Source organism: Eurypyga helias, unplaced genomic scaffold, assembly GCF_000690775.1.
Source record: "Eurypyga helias isolate BGI_N326 unplaced genomic scaffold, ASM69077v1 scaffold4835, whole genome shotgun sequence".
Taxonomy (NCBI): domain Eukaryota; kingdom Metazoa; phylum Chordata; class Aves; order Eurypygiformes; family Eurypygidae; genus Eurypyga; species Eurypyga helias.
Window position 1 is genome coordinate 597 of NW_010253273.1, and position 16,198 is coordinate 16,794.

Here is a 16,198-nt window from a genome sequence, read left to right on the forward strand (position 1 = left end):
AAACCTAGATCTCTAAAATAAAATAAAAACCAAACAGGTTCCTATCAGTGAAGTGAAAGGAGGGGGGCAGGGGAGGCTTGAGGGGGGTGTTGGGGAAAGCAGCTGAGAGGCAGAGGCAGAGAAACACGTCTCAGGAGCGTCTCAGGGCTCTCGGATCTGGGGACAGAAGTGAGATTGGAGAAAGTAGAGCGATGCCAAGGAGGAAACAGCAAGCACCCAAACGGGCTGCAGGTAAGGAGAAGCCATCCACTTGCACAGCCTCTGTCTCTCCACTCCTTCCAATCCTACCCCCCATCTTTATTATTATTTAGGGTCACCCTTGCTTTTCCGGGCTGGATCTTTATTTATTTATCCCCCCCTCCCCCTCCCTTTCCCTTCGTAACTCTATGGAGCCAGTTTCATTCCTTACTGCCAAGATCTTTACTCTGACATGGGCTGTCCCCTTCCACCCTCCCGCCGCTCCCACCGCGCTCGGTCCCCGCTGCCTCCCGCTCCGAGCTCCCAGCCTGCCCTGGCTAAACTTTTCCCCCCAACTTTTTTTCCACTCGGCTCCCCTTCTCCCCCGGCCCCTTTTCCTCACCGAACCGAAAGCAGCCTCCCATTTGCTTCCCGCTTTAGTCCTTTCCCACCCCCCTCTCCTTTCGGATTTCCCCCCCCCGGTGTTTTTTGTTTTCAAAACGTGTGTTTCGCGAAGTGGGTCGGTGTGTTTAATCTTTTATTTCGCCGTGTTTCTGGTGGCGGTGCTGGCCGTGTGTGTGTGTGTGTGCTGTGTATGCCTGAAATAGTACAGGGACTGTCTCTGCTGATGAACCCGGTGGGGAAGTTCAGCCTTTGATCATCAGTGGTGAAAATTGCAACAGGAAATAAAATGAAACGTTCTGACTGTTAGAAGACAATCCGCGTTTTCAAACCAAATCCTTCTTTTGTTTTGTAGCCGAGTTTATAGATTTGCACATGCCAAGTGGTTTTGCAATTTATTTTAATTCTTTTTTTTTTTTTAAGAAGAAAATAGTTTGCAACTTTGGAAGTGTTTTGTTTTGTCGTTTGTAGGGTGTTCTTTTTCTTTTGGGGGCCAAGAAAAAGAAACAGATGAGTGGGCCTGTATAGTAAATCTTTTCAAAGACTTTTCTTTCAGGCTGCTTAATTGCTTTTTATTTTTTTTTAATAGTGTGGTGGGGTTTTGTTTCTGGGAAGCGCAATATGGAAGTTCATTTTTCTTCTGCCAGACCCACCCACTGAAAAATCAGCTTTCCAGTTGATTGCCAGCTTTGATTTGACATTTGATTGATCACCTGTCATCTTGCTGCCTTTGATCTATTCATTCTTGATATATATCAATAAATCACTCACCATGGTAACCCAAGTGCCAATGACGTAAGGCTTGCCCTCTAGATTCTCTTAGCCAGACATGCACAATTATTATCTTGTTTGGCTTTTAATGTAGGCGGGATTTTTCCCTTCTTTTTTTCTTTGTGCCCTTCATCAGATTAGTTCTCTGAAGAAAACTAATATTTTATGGTTTTACTTTAATGATGGTTTACTAATTTTTCCTCCCCCTTCTGAATATTTCCTAGGTGTAGCGTATTTTATGTGGGACAAAATGTATGGGCAAGTTTAGTGGCATACTTGAATAAACTTTGAAAAGTAGTGCTTGGGATTCATTCAAAGGTAAAGGTTATTTCAGAGAAACTGGGACACGTGTAACTTTCATCAGCTTATATATTTTACTATATACATATAGGTGTAGGACAATGATATGCAGGCAAAGTCTTTTGGGACGTGACCAATGAATGTACCTATGCAGGTTGCTGGTATGATTCCTGGCAAGCAAAGATCCCCTTTAACCATAAATAATTGTTAAGCCAGAAATGCACATATATATATATATATATATTCAGAAGAACTCTCTGATGAGTTGCAATTATTGTTTTATTCACAAAGAGGTTATTTCTGAATAAGGCATTAACGTTTTCAACTTGCAGGATAAATAGGTATTTTTTCATGGATGCTGATCATCACAGTGACAGTGCTAGAATTGCTCCTTTTTTCTCTCTGTCAGGAGTGTGAGGCTTCATTTTATTTTGTTTTCAAAATAGAATTTTCAGTTGGAATGTATGTAGTACCTTTTTGTGGAAGGGGCACCCTGTTCTTTTTTAGCAACATAGGCTACAGAGTAAGTAAAATTTTTGCGAGCAAAGCCCATGCTGTTGTTTCCCGGGATTTCCCTGCTGAGAATACAGTAAGGTATGTTTTTATCCAGAATGCTACAGTATTTTTGAGAATCTGAATGAGGAGGTAGAAATTTGAATTACCTCAATAACATCTCTCCCTTCTTAATTTCATTATAAAATCTGCATCGCTCTTTAGTGGTGCATTTCTTTGATTATATTTGTCCTCAGATCAGTGTTGTTCCAGGTGAGCAAAATACTGCAAATGCAGTCCAGTTTCATCTAGCAGAACTGATCTGAAGTATACATTTGCAATAGTTGTCCTGCTCTGAAGTTGTATTTGTGTGTTTGTGGGGTGCAAGGGGGGCTTCCAAGACCAGACGTGCCTGTTGTATATAGTTCTTAAAACTGACTTTCATTTTCAGGGATAGTACTGGGGTTCTGTTTTGTATAGTGAAAAATACCTCCAAGTGACAGTAGACAGACTGTGCAATAAGAAATGAATCGCTCATCAAGGCTGATAGCAAAGCTCCTTATTCCTTTTATTTAAAGGAGTTAATACATTATATATTACTCAATTTTCACTTTTATTTATTTTTAGTTGTACAAGTTCAAAGGTATCAGTTGCACTGCATTTTGTCTTGATGGCAGCAGAGATATTGAAGAGAAGTTTGCAACTTTTAGCTTCTTTAGATAGTTCACCTCCAACGGAAGAAAAATGATAAGCCTTATGATTCTGGACATGCCTGCTTTTGTCATTGCTTAAAATTAAATACTATGCACAACTGTAAATAATTACTACCATGCACTGACTTTGAAAGCAGGTTTCTAGTTTGATTAATGAATAATGTAAAGGTTAGAGAGAACCAGCGAGTGAATCAGAAGTGAAGTCCTGCTGCTAGATGAAAATCTATCTAGAGAAATATACATGGCAATTTTGTCCTTTTCTATTATTAATTTTAAGCCTTGTATTCCTAAGAAATATATTACAGACTATTGTAATGAAACAAGGTAGTGTAATTGGATAAATGGGGCATTATTTATGTTTGATGATGGGGATTTTTGATCTCAAATTACACTTTTAAAGACACTTTATTTCACATGAGTACCGAAACTATGTCAATTGTATTTTGATCTTTCCAAGGCCGAATCTTTCCTGAATCGTCCTTCCTTTCGGAGATTGTCACTTCCATTTTGATAATTCTTGAAGCAGTTAGTTACAGCTCCTTATATCAGTGCTTGCTCTAGTATTATACTTCTGTTTACAATAAACAACCCATTTGTGTTGTAGCTTTCACCCCAATGAATCACAAAGGGCTTTTCAAACTGTGGACCTAATTCTTCTTTTGCTCAGGTGCAAATGAAAAATAGCCTTACTAGCAGCATCAGTGCAGTTGCAATGAGTACTGTCTGCTCCTGCGAGTAAGACGAGACTTAGGCCCAGAAAGTACTTCATCCTTCAATGAAATGCAGCCACCTCTGGGGTAGAAGTCTTGTAACGATTCCATAACAAATGGTAATATATTAACAGAAGGGTGGAAAAAGGGTGGGAGCAAAGCAGAATTGCTATTCAGATTTTATTCCTAGGGGTATGAAATAGCTTTCAAACACAATTTCACTGGATTAAACTCTCCTTTCCCCTGCAGCTTGTTTAAATGTGCATATTTTATTTTGTGATCATGAATTGCTAGTTTGCTTTTTTAAAGCCTGCAAAGAGGAATCTGGACTTAACGCCTTTTCCGGCTGCAATTTTGTATTTCTTCTTTTCTTTCTTTCCCAGCTCCAATAGGCGATATAACAACCAAGGCTATGAAAAAGTACAGCACAAGCAGATATCAGTCACATTTATTTTGTTTATTGGAGCTGTAGAATAACACAGTTTTGGTTTTGGAAGAGTACTCACAGAGCAGCAAACAGAAGACAGTTACCAGTCAGTACTTGAAAGCTGCAGTTTGCACCTTAGTAGTAAAAAGATATTTAAAAGAAAAAACATATTTAGAAAGTGAAATTCTGCTTCTTCAGAGAGCAGAGTAAGTGACCAGCTAGGTCCAATCTGTATATTTTTGTGCTGAAAGGAAGCAATATATACATGTATTAATAACCAAGAGCATTGTGGCTTTTCAAGTATTATTTGCATCCTTTATTACAGGGGGAATAGAAGCAGGTTCCAAGCAAGCAGTACTGAATGAAACTGTGGAAATGGCAGCACTGCTTTGTTTAAACATCCTCCAGAAAAGCAAGTGCACATCAAAACCACCTAAATAGCTCATGCCTCAGAACCTTTCAGTTACTGTGCACATCATGATGCTGACAGATGACAAAAAAAGCCAAGGTGTTCACAAACAAGAGGAGCCTTTAAAACCTGGTTGATTAAATATATTCCAAAATAGGTACTTTTGCAACTAAAGAGGCACCAAAATTAGTCGCCATCTGCATTGAATTGTGGAATTGGCTACTAAGCCCGATGCTGATTTGTAATTTTTTCCCATGTTAAAACTCAGGCCTGAATGGGACAGTTTGAAATCATGTTCATTTTAGTTACTGTTTCCTTATTTCAATCGTATTCTCACTTATCAAAGCACAGCATATTATCCCTATATACTTGATACTGTATACTTCAGGAGTTCGGCCCCTGTGACTGTGATATAAAAAATCCTTCCATCAGTAAAGGACACAATTTTATAGCACTTTTAAAAACATGTTAATTGTCAGAAATTCATTTGCGTAAATCCTCTTTATCTAATCAAAAAGCCCCTTTTCTTCTGAATGGCATGATTTTGGCATTTCCTCACGGCACTTTCTCCTTCTGATTTTTGCTCTAATTAGTAGCACCCACCTCAAGTAACTGTTTCCCCTAGAAGAGGTCCCTGGAGTTCCTCCGCAGCACAGAGCCAGGGTGAGCCTTTCTCCCGTCATTTTACTTCCCATCCCGATGAGGACATCACTCCCAGAGAGCAACTCCAGACTCACGGAAAAAAAAAAAGCTGTCAGTTGCTGTGGCTGCAATTCCCAACTTAGCAGCAGCAGAGGGAATGGAACTGTACTCTATCAATTACAGTTGGAACCAGAGGCTAAACACTTATTGTGTTAAGCTATTGTGCAGATCTTAAGAGCTCAAATGTAAAAAAAATACCATGTCAGCTAGTGGAGGGGAGGCTAAGGCCTGGTTCTTCTACTGGATGACGTATTATTAGCAAATGCAAAGTAAAATGATTCAAATTCTGTGTAGTGCCTCTTGGGTCGAGACATGTGTGTACCATATTATGCCTTAAAAAAGGGGGATCCTACTGACTTTACTGCTAAACCAAGCCTTTGTTTTTCCTGCTTCTTTGCAAAATGAAAATATTTGTGAAGTTTTCTCTCGAAAGCGTGCTCATACGAGCAGAGAGACATTTTCATCTGTCTCCGAATCTGATACAGGACTTGACTGCAAACACATTACACTCAGCTGAAGTCTTACATTTCATTCGTGCAAGAACAGTGATTTTTCATTACCTATTTAATTACAATAATTTACATGAGAGTGGGTCCGGTTCTGCAGATCTTACTCAGCATTTTGCTTCAGTGGGTAACTGCCCTGTGTAAAGACTGTCTATGTAAGACTGGGCTGTTTAGCTATAAAATTATATTTGTGTTTCTTTACTAACGTTTTTCCTCTGAAGAGGGACCAGATTCTACCATTAAGCTTTAAATCTAGGGAGAGTTCTGCTTGTAACTTGTGTTACTAATGGTTGCATGCTATTCTTTTCTGAAGTCTGCATGACTGAGATGTTTTGCTTGCTCAGCTAACTTCACTTCTCAAACACCTTTCCATTCTCTGTGTTAACTGTCAAACACTGTTTCTTGATACCAGTAGATGATACGGTCTTTCAAAGAATCCTTTTTTAATGTGCAGTATTATGTTGTGCACATGACCAACAGCTCTCAAGTAAACGCACGAAGATGGTTTTGCAAATTGGAAGCCTAAAAGTTCCGTGTAGTTTTAAGGACTAAAATCAGTTCTTTCTCATTAAGGTGCCCTCTCACGTGAGGCTGTTGGATATTGGCAACGAGTCGTTTTTACTATGTTATAATAACGACTTCTGCATCTCAAAAATACCTTGACAGTGAACAGTGTATTTTTTAAGGTTTCAAGGAGAAACGCATCTTAGAAGCACACTGTTTCCCATTAGATTTACACATCCCTCTTTAACTGTTGCTGGCTTTTCATCCGTTACCTTGTGAGGTTTTTCAGGCAAAAAGAAGTGGAAAAACTGGTCTTGTGATCTAAAAGTGTTGCATTAAGTGTTTCATTTAGAAAAATGAAGAGAACCTTTGTTTCCATAAATCTTTGTTTTCCCCCTTTGCCCTAGGAAAAAGAAAGTCACAACAATACCTTCAAAATTACAAGATTAGATTGTGAAAAATACATAGTTTGTAATCTGCAGCACTCCATGGTCCCACATATTGGTAACGTTCCGCAGTTAAATAGAACAAACACTCCGAAATGTATTGGAAATAGATCCTCTTCAGGTATGCAAACATACGTCCCTGCAAAAAGGAGAGACAAGCGCCTGCCTGGGAGAGAGATGCGTCGTTCTTATTGATACGAGCTGGAAAGCTCAGTTGTTTGGAGCAGTGCTTGATTATTCCACCAGTGTTTGCCCAAATGTTACGATTCCTGTGGTGTTAGGAGTTGTGTCCTAACAGCCCGTAGTTAGTGTTGTTTTCTTGAAATGCCCAGCTCCTGGAGTCTGGTGATTATGCAAGTGCCCAATATACATTTTTAAAGGAAAATTTATTTTAAACTCCTTGCTATGGAGAACTGAGGAGCTTGAAAACATGCAGCCTAAGAGTTCTTATGGCAGAAGAAAAATGCCATGATTCTCAAAGCGACTGTTTTTAACATCTCATAATTTTCAGCTAGTCTCATGATTTTTGAGGGTGTGCTTCATGATTTTTGAATAAAAAAGGTTGGGAATATTGCTTTTGATTTATTCTGATGATGAACCTGTGTATGTGTCTGTGTATATAATTATATATGTATGCACACATATTACCAGTAAACAGAACGATGGAGTGGGTTTATGTGAATAGTAGCTCTGAATTTGTATTGCAATAAACAAAGCAGTTTTGAGAGATCAGACCATCCGTTCTTGAGGACTGGCTTTCAATTGAAGTTTTGTGGAGATTGTTTGTAGTGGCAATTAAATCTAGAAAGTTAATAGTCAGAAACTGTTCTTTAAAGCCTAAACACTTGCAAGACCTATGAGGAATTCACAGCCTGCCTTTTTTCACATATAATCAGTTTCAACTTCATTGAAAAAAAAATTTACAACTAGCAACATTAATGCTGTATTTTTATTGTATTAATGCAAATGAGATGCTGACTTCTTTCTTTCATCTCCATGGCTTGTATCTATTATAGCTCTATCTTATTGCTTTCTGTGTCTTTTCTCCCAGCATTCTGTAAACTGCTATCGTCTAATGATATTGAAGCTCATTAAAGTTACTCACGATGTTAAAGAGACTATGGGAAGCATCCTTAGCTCTAGATGGTTACAGAAAAGTAAAACTGCTGAGCATTACGGGGAAAGGTAATCCAGATCAACCTTTCCACCCCCATTTTGGGAAACTTAAAATGGATAGGTCAAACAGGAAGAAAAATCTTGCAGGAAAGACGGTACCGGAAAGAACAGGTCATTTTTAATACACATCCCTACCTGACAAAGATGAAAAGCAATAAAGTTTTAAGGAGCTTACTGGCTCTTCCTGCATCTCTCTCAAAAGACTCGTTTAATTGAAAAGCCTGTTGTGCTTGTTTTTATGCATGTAAAAGAGAAAAGGGGCAATTTTGCACAAGGCCTAATATTCCAGCACAATATAATCGGAACTTTTTCTGGTTGCCTTTTAAGTCTCTCTGTTCCTATAAAATTAAGACCCACTTATCTTAAATTGTAGTAAATCTCATTCAATATTGCTTTCATAACTCAAAAATCACTGTTAAATATTCCCAAAGCAACTGTGCTGAAGTAATATTTGGTCCGTTTATGTGGAATCAGTGCAGAATTTCTGTTGAAAAAGGAGCAGCATGCAGCTCTTGTTTTTAATGAAAATAATTAAATTCTCTGAAATACCTTAAGAGCAAAGACTTTTTTCCAGTGAAACTCTGCTTAGAGGAGATTGGAATGAAAATCTGCGCATCGGTGCAGTTTGGTTATGTGCAGACAACAAGCATATTTCTATCACTCACCTTCCACTTGGACAGAAGTAATTTTTATATATATATATATATAGAAAGATTTTACTCTGAATTTTCTGTATATAAATAATTTTGTGTGAATTACACTGGGAATCACCACCACAATTCGTAAGTCTTGTAGTTTTCTTTGTACCTATAGGAAGAACTCATTTACTTCCTGCAGCGTGAGTGGACTTCAAAAAAAGAGCTGGATCTTTTCATGATGTACAGTTTTGTATCAAAGAAACATAACCTTATGCTAGATGGTATATTGGTCTACCAAAATTAATTTTTTTATGTGTCTTTCAGCCATGTCATAACATTTATAAGCACAGTACAAGTAGCATTAAATTAACATATGAAAGGTGAAAGAAGCTGAGTAGTTATATTGATCATCTGTAGCATTAAGTGCAAAAAAAATTAAAAGCTTTCTAGTGCTTTTGATTAGCTTCATGGTTCCTGCTCCTATATGTGTGTTTTGTTAGGGGGTGGAGTAATGTTTCTTCACACTTAGCACCTTTTTTCCAAGGTTTTCTTGGAATAATAATAACTCCTTGAATAGTAATAACTCCTCAGAGTAACCCCAGTGAAGTAGAACATTTTTTCCCCATTTTACAGAAAGGCACGTTGAAGCCAGGAGGTATTAGCTGATTTGCTCAAGGTCAAACAGCATTTGCTCCTAATTCCCTGCGCTAGGTATTGGATCACATTTCTACCTTAAGTGCACTTCCGGGGGAGAAAGTTGGGCTGGAAGCTCAGGGCACCCACATGCCTGCTGCTGGGGCGAGAAGAGGGAGCAGCCCAATCGGGCACTGGGGAAGCACATGGAGGAGAGCTGGAAAGGCAGTTTCATCCCTCATCTCCATGGTGGACGCGGCGACACTTTGCTCATGTCAAGGAGCTCCCAAGAGTGGGAGGACTCACAGTCAAAGAAAGCAGAGCTCTGGTAACTGTTAACAAGCCAAGGGAGCTTTACTAGGCAGTAGTTTTAGGCAGAATAATTTCTTTAACTTCCCTAAATTATCCTCAGGTGCATTTTTGGTCAGTGATAAGTTTCAGGACTAGAGAATTTGGTTACGATTACTTGTACTCACGTATACTGTTCTGCATTTCTTTGTTAGACCTGGGATCTAGCTTTGTTATTTCTGACAGTATATAATGCATTACTCTGAGAAATATGAAAAACCTGGTCTAGCTGTAACTGAACAAGACATACACATTTTCCTCCACCCAGACTGCCAGAGGTGGTTGGAAATCTCTGGTAATATAGTTTGAGGCTCTGATTCTTGTAAGTCAGCTTTTAATGTAGAGACTAAATATTGATGTGGGTATCTAAAGAGAGACCTGAATTTTCAAAAGCTTTTAGCACCAAGCAGTTCCCATGGACCTTCCTCAGTTCCCTCTCTGGTGTGAACAGGAATTCTTAAGCCTCGATCAAGGGCAGCGTTGTTTTTCTGAAGTGGAGATTTATGTATTGCCTATAGAAGAAATATGATGCAAGTAATAGCCTGTGGATTAATTAAGGATTGTTTATGTTTATTTTCACACCATAGTACCTTTCAGGAATGGTCGTTTCAGCCATTATATTGACAGAAACTCAGAATAAATGTTAGGTAATACAGGGCTAATCTGCCATACCTGGGAGACCACCTGCTACCCTCTCAAACAGAGGCCAGATCCTTCAGTGCCGAATCACCAGGTAGGGCTTTCTTCTCTGGACCTGGGGACTTGGGAAGCTCTCCCATGGCTCCTTTTCATGTGGAAATTAATTCTTGCCTCTATTTCTGAATAGTAGGTTATTAGAGTTCGTATGCAAATTCCCAGGATGGGAATTTGTCTCTCTTTGATAATTGATATAATAATATATATTTTTAGTGATCCAGAGTCCTTGAGCTTGAGCCTTGTATATGTAATTTATGTTTATTTCTTACTGTTATTAACTGTAATTTAGTTGTTGGCGCCTTTCATTGCCTTAGATTGAAGGGAGTGTCTCTATCCCATTGCCCCTCCACAAAAAAATGCCCTTTCAGGGCTCCTTATCCTGTATCCTTGCCCAGACATTTCCTAGCCTGTCAAATACTGTCATTTTATTCCTTACAGATCATTCACAGTACGTCTCCTGTTGCACACACAAATAAGGAACAAATGCAATCAGGATGCATCATCGTTTAGCATAACAAATAAAAGCCGATCTGTGCAGATTTCCCTTAAAGCATCTCTTAATATGTATTGTCAAAATGTCTGAAGATGTCTTTTACTCATAAGCGTTTAATTATTTGTGACAATTAAACTAATATTCAGAGCAGGAAAAAAAATGAGGGTATTAAATATTTTCTCATGTCAGAAGCTAACAAAACGTCACCTGACATAGCAAATTCCTTCAATTTTGTATTTCAAACATATCTGATAACTGAAAAAGCACGTGAACAAAATTATGGGGCCTCATTTCACAGTTTGGGTCCACAGATGGATTTTGTATTGAATTTGAGGAAGTTGTGTTTTAAAGGCTAGAAAATTTAAGGGCACATCATTAAAGGGTGGATCAGTAATGAGCAGCTGAATACTCAATGATTAAAAAGGAGTTCCTATCAATTTTTAAGTCTGACACTGAAATTGAAGACCAAGGGCCCCTCTGACTGAATCAGGGACTCAGACCTGGGTTTTGCAGTCTTGGCCAGCAGTTATTTTACTTGTGCATGAGAAAAAAGGAGTTCAAATAACACAGATCAAGTCATCAACGTCTTCTGTGTTCAGAATTACAGATTTTTTTCATTGTTTTTGTCTGATGATCCCTCTAGCTGCATGGGTTGTTTGAACCAGAGAGGCAACATGCTGTGAATGGGGCAGACCAAGTAGCTAACATGGCTGCTCAGAGCTCAGCACCTTCACCTGTCTGGCAGCCCTTTAATGCGGTAAAAGTTCAGCTGTGTGATAATGAAAAGGAGAAAAAAAACCAAGGAAGATCTTGAAAATATCAGAAAACCAATGGAGGCTCTGAGATCACTGTTATATGGATGCTGGAGTACTGCATAGCCCCGGGGCACAGCAACAATAACATCTTTATTATGGGCGCAACAGTTCCTATAGTCCAGATTGTTTTGGGTTTTCTGTGGAGAGGCTTGATTTCTACTTCTAATGCTTCCAGTTCTGAGCTGCTCAGAGCAACCATTTCCATTATCAAAATCTGTGTTTCCTTTCTTAAAATGTTCTTCCTGAAATTTAGGGTAGGATGTTATTTGGTAAAAAATTAGAAGACATACATCAGAGATTATTTCAAAGCTGTGTGACCACTGTGCTTTCTGGCAGTGACGTGAATATTTTTCAGAGATATCTTCTGCTTTCCCTGAGAAAATCCACCCAAATTTGTCTGACTTATAAAGTCTAAAAGTTGCTGTTGCCAAAGAATTTTTAGAAGGTGACACAGCATTCTCCAATGTGCCGTCTCCACCACGCATGCTCTGTTCTCGGTTTCTCTTTTTCAATTACATTCCCTTAAAATATGTTTTAGCTGGGGATAAGTAGGACAATTGCTTTCCCTGCTGCAGGGACAACGATGGGTCTGAGCAGCCAAAGGAGAATGAGGAAATGGTCTGTATTGTGTGTTTTGCTGGAGCCCAGACGCTGAGGTGAGAAGCAGAGAGATTTAGGAAGAACATGGACAAGCAGGGATAGGGACAGGAGCAGAGAGCTTAAAATTATCAAATATCTGTAGAAAACAGTAGTAAACACGCGTATTTGGCTCTATTGCCCAGCCAATGTAGAGCATGATATTCAGCATTAGCTCTCGTAGGGAATGCATCAGTTTCTCTCTAGATTAAGACCTGACTAGAAATAAGCATAAATCCACATGTGCAGTTCCCAGTTTTCCTCAGCTTGCTTTTCTAAAGCCTGGCTGGGCCCTGGCTGCATAGCAGGCAGGGGATGGATATGTGTGGGAAATTCATCTGCCTCAGCTAGGAAAAAAGGTACCATCTGTATTTGCGGTGAGAGCACAGAGCCTGAGGGCCTTCCAGCCTGTGGCCTGCACGGCCTGGCACTCCTGAGGTGGGCCCTCAGACCCAGAGGACCTTCTGGGCGGAAAAAGGAGAAAAATTAGCTTAAAATTCAGAGCTGTGCCCCCCTGTCTGTTCAGTGGCAGTGGCAATGTCTTGTGCCCGAGGCATTGTGGGCGAATTGAGGAGTGAGGCTGGTGCAAAACACCACTGAAAGGAGGAAGATCCTGGTTCCCTGCTAGGAGTCTGGAGTAGATGCAGGCAGTGAAGCTCGGACCACACCTTGACTGGTGAGTATTAAACACACGTATTGAAAAGTTCAGGCAGCATACTGAGAGGCTCATGGAAGCCATATAGAATGTATAATGATAATACATGTATAGAGAGGGGTTGCGAGGTGTCTGTGGGGAGCTGTGGAGCTGCCCGGTCAGCAGGCCGGGGTGGCACGGGGCCTGGGCGAGCATGGTGCAGCAGGTAGGCCGACACCATGCGTGGAAATTACTGGCAGTTAAGTAGCTGCTGTACAACAGCAAGCTGCTTGGAGAAAATACAAAGAATAATGCCAGGAGCTTCAACCACAGATATCTGTTTAGATAAAAAGGGCCTGTTAGTCTGAGATCTCTTCTCATGCTGCAACATGCAAATTGTTCCCTGTGTCACTGTGTGAATAACTGACGTTTACTTCAGCAGGCGCTGGGCCCTTGCAGCTCTGACTTTGGTTTTACCTGGGGCAGGGGGTTTATTTTATTTCATTTGCTGCCCTGTGGAAGATTTTTCATAGAAATCAAATCTTTCTATCTGGAAGTCAGTGACAAAACTTGAACCAGGATCATCCAGGTTGCCTTCAGGTTATTGTACAGTTTTGTGTCACCTCTAAATTTTGTACGTTAAATAACTAAAATCCTGAGAATGTTGATCTTGAAAACAGTCACCTTTGTGTTACTCTTTTGCTGTTTCTGTCAGTTTATTAGAGATTTTATAAACTTGTGATTTGGGTTAAACAGAGGTAAATCATTTGGAGAAGTATTTGCGGGAAGGGTGGGGGGGTGCAGAGGGATGTTATGATGCCATCAACATCTGTGTTTCTACTTGTTTGGATTAGGGACATTTTACCTTAATCATTCCCAAACATCTCTGCCAAATTCTCTTTCCTTTTTTTATCATCTATGAGGTATAGCCAGGCAGTTTTTCAATTTTTGTGTGTGTGTTAGGGTAAAGTGCTGAAATTTGTTATTAGAGTGAGTATATGAAAAGTCTCATTTTTATATTTGTCATCTTTCATTATGATGGTTTGGAAACATTTTGATTCAGTTAAAATGCACTATTTTCAACATACAGGGTATGTACAGGGAAACAAGGGAGCGATTATGAGTTTCCCAAGGAAATAAGCATCTCTTAGCCATCATCCTACAACTGGGAAAGTTCTAATACAGGACATCTATATAATTTAACCTAATAATTTTTTTTTTACAGTGATGTAATGGGGAGAGTGACCTGGACTTTGTAAAAGTTCCCCTGCTTACTACAGATTCCCAAGGGCAATGTAACATTCTAGACAGTGTTTTATATGCCCTGATTAAAATGTAACATATTTTTGCATTTCCTGTGCAGTGACCTGTTAGTGCTCATAGACAGAACACTTAAAGAACAGTTACAAGGAGACATTTCCAAATGTGCCTAATACGGGCGAGTTTTTATAACATTCTTATTTCATTTGAAATTGCAGCTACAGCAGGAACCATTCAGACGGTGCATTGATTTAACTTTTTAATCCACTGTTTTGCTATGTCAAGTAAAATAAATGTTTGTTTTTAGCTCCATTTTTTTGCATTGCTAAAACTCGTAACTACGTGCTTTAAGCATGGGATTCTAAAGGGAGCTACATTATCTGAGATTTAAAGCTTGCTTTTTGTAGCTGCTTTCTCACAACTCCCCCAAGAAAAAAAAAATACAAAAGTACAACTTTAGCAAAAAGGGCTTTTATATCTCTATCAATTATAGAAACACCAGCTGCAGTAGATTACAAATGTGTTTGGCTGATTGTGATGTTGTGTGGGGAAAACTGTCACAAGGAGCTGGATTCAGTTCTCCCCGACACCACCGGGACGCCGCACAGCTCCCTGGGCTGCAGCCGGCACTTCTGTCAAAGCTGGAGTGGGCAAGAGCAGGATCCGGCTCTGAGATTGCCAAACAGCATACTGCCAAATCTAGCTCTGTACTTGTGCGCATGTCCTGGCACCAGGGAAAAATATGGAGCTCTTGCATGGGAACACAAGTTCTAGCCATGTGTCATTGTGTGTGTATGTGTTTTTCTGTGAGATGAAGCAAAAGCCACACCAATATGGCTGTAACCTAGACCAGGAACCTCTGGGGAGAATCACTCCAGTTATTGCTGTTCTTTATTTTTTATATCCAAGATATTTGTTTAATTTTACTTTCTTGAAGTATGAAGTGGGGCCAAAAGGCAACACTGACCAAAAGTTTTTTGACCAGTCCATAAAGGTAAAGTTGCTGGAAGTCATGAAGAAAAGACAGCAATGTGAGATGGGCAATTTAGCATTTTTGGTGGTGTTGAGCTCAGGAAAAATTAATGTATTAAAGTGTGTGCAGGTCATCTCACTCCACTAATATCCTGGGGTAAAAGGGTAGCAACATAAGGTTCTTCGGTTGGTTGTGTCTTGGTTACTCGTTCATTTACCTTCATTGCTCTGTGAGTATGTGGTTGGGCCCTGGGTTATTTTAACAAAGAGAAACTGACATAGCAAAGTTCTGTGTATACTCTACAGTGAAAATGCAATTTTCTGTTTTCATTTAATCCCAGGAATGTTGGCATTTTCCAGGCTGTCAAACAAATGAGTGCATTGGAGGAGAGTTAGATGTGTCTGTCTAGTTCATCTATCTAATCTACCTCATTTCTAATGTGCCCATCACTATGATGTCTGGGCGGAAACTATCTGCCCTGATTTTGCTTTTTGTCTTTATTGGCTGTGGTAACCTAATTGGGTCCTAAGAGCTTTCACATTCATCTGCAAAAATAATAACAAAAACATTATCAGAATAATGATTCATTTTTGTACTCTTACTCAGAATTTCCCTTTTCTCTTCTGAGTGTATTTGGCTGGTTGATTATTGTTGCCTTATCTAGAAAAGGTTATGTGTTAGAGACGTTGCATTAAATTGGACTTTTACCTGAGTCAGCAGTGACTCAAAACTTCATTTGGCTTCTGAAGTGAGTTCACTCATGTCCTCTAACTTCCTTCTGCTTTTCGCTGCAGAAGTTGACTTCATTTACTCAGCCACCCAGTTTAGCAGCCGCATCTGTTCTGTGACCCTTTGCCATATAAAACATAGGTAAAGGTAATAAAAAGTAATAGAAATCGTGGCTTCAAAAATTATATCTTCATTTGGAAGCCCTGGTTTCTGTTAAATTTAATTACTTCTCTCTCTGCCATTTAGGTAAAAATGCATCGTAAGACATAACTGAGCAGTTTTTCAAAAGCAGAGGCCTGAGGTCCATGCTAAGGGTGAGAAAAAAAATCCCGCTATTGATTAGCTGCATCTGTGCTCATGGTTATCACCACCTGCATGCACACGTGGGGAGAAGGTGCTGCAGTAGGGCACTGCCATGCTGCCAGTGTGCACAGTCAATCCCATCAGTGTGAGTGGTCACGGAAATTTTAGTAACGTGCCTGCCAGGTGTGCAGTGGCATCTGCATGGTTGTGTGCCACTTTCTGCTTTTGAAAAATGTGGCCTAAGTAGTAATGAGTCTGCAGAAGTCAATAAACTCTCGTGTTAAAGAGGCCAAGTAACCAGCGTG

General features: G+C 39.7%; 1 protein-coding gene across 1 annotated transcript in view; it reads left to right on the forward strand.

The window, feature by feature from the left end:
* Positions 1-25: 25 nt before the first annotated feature.
* TSHZ2 (teashirt zinc finger homeobox 2) overlaps positions 26-16,198 on the forward strand; it is a 140,385-nt gene continuing 124,212 nt past the window's right edge. The window contains exon 1 of the mRNA XM_010152603.1: positions 26-231. Within this exon, the coding sequence (XP_010150905.1) occupies positions 192-231 (40 nt within the window). The 5' untranslated portion in view covers positions 26-191. The remainder of the gene's footprint in view (positions 232-16,198) is intronic.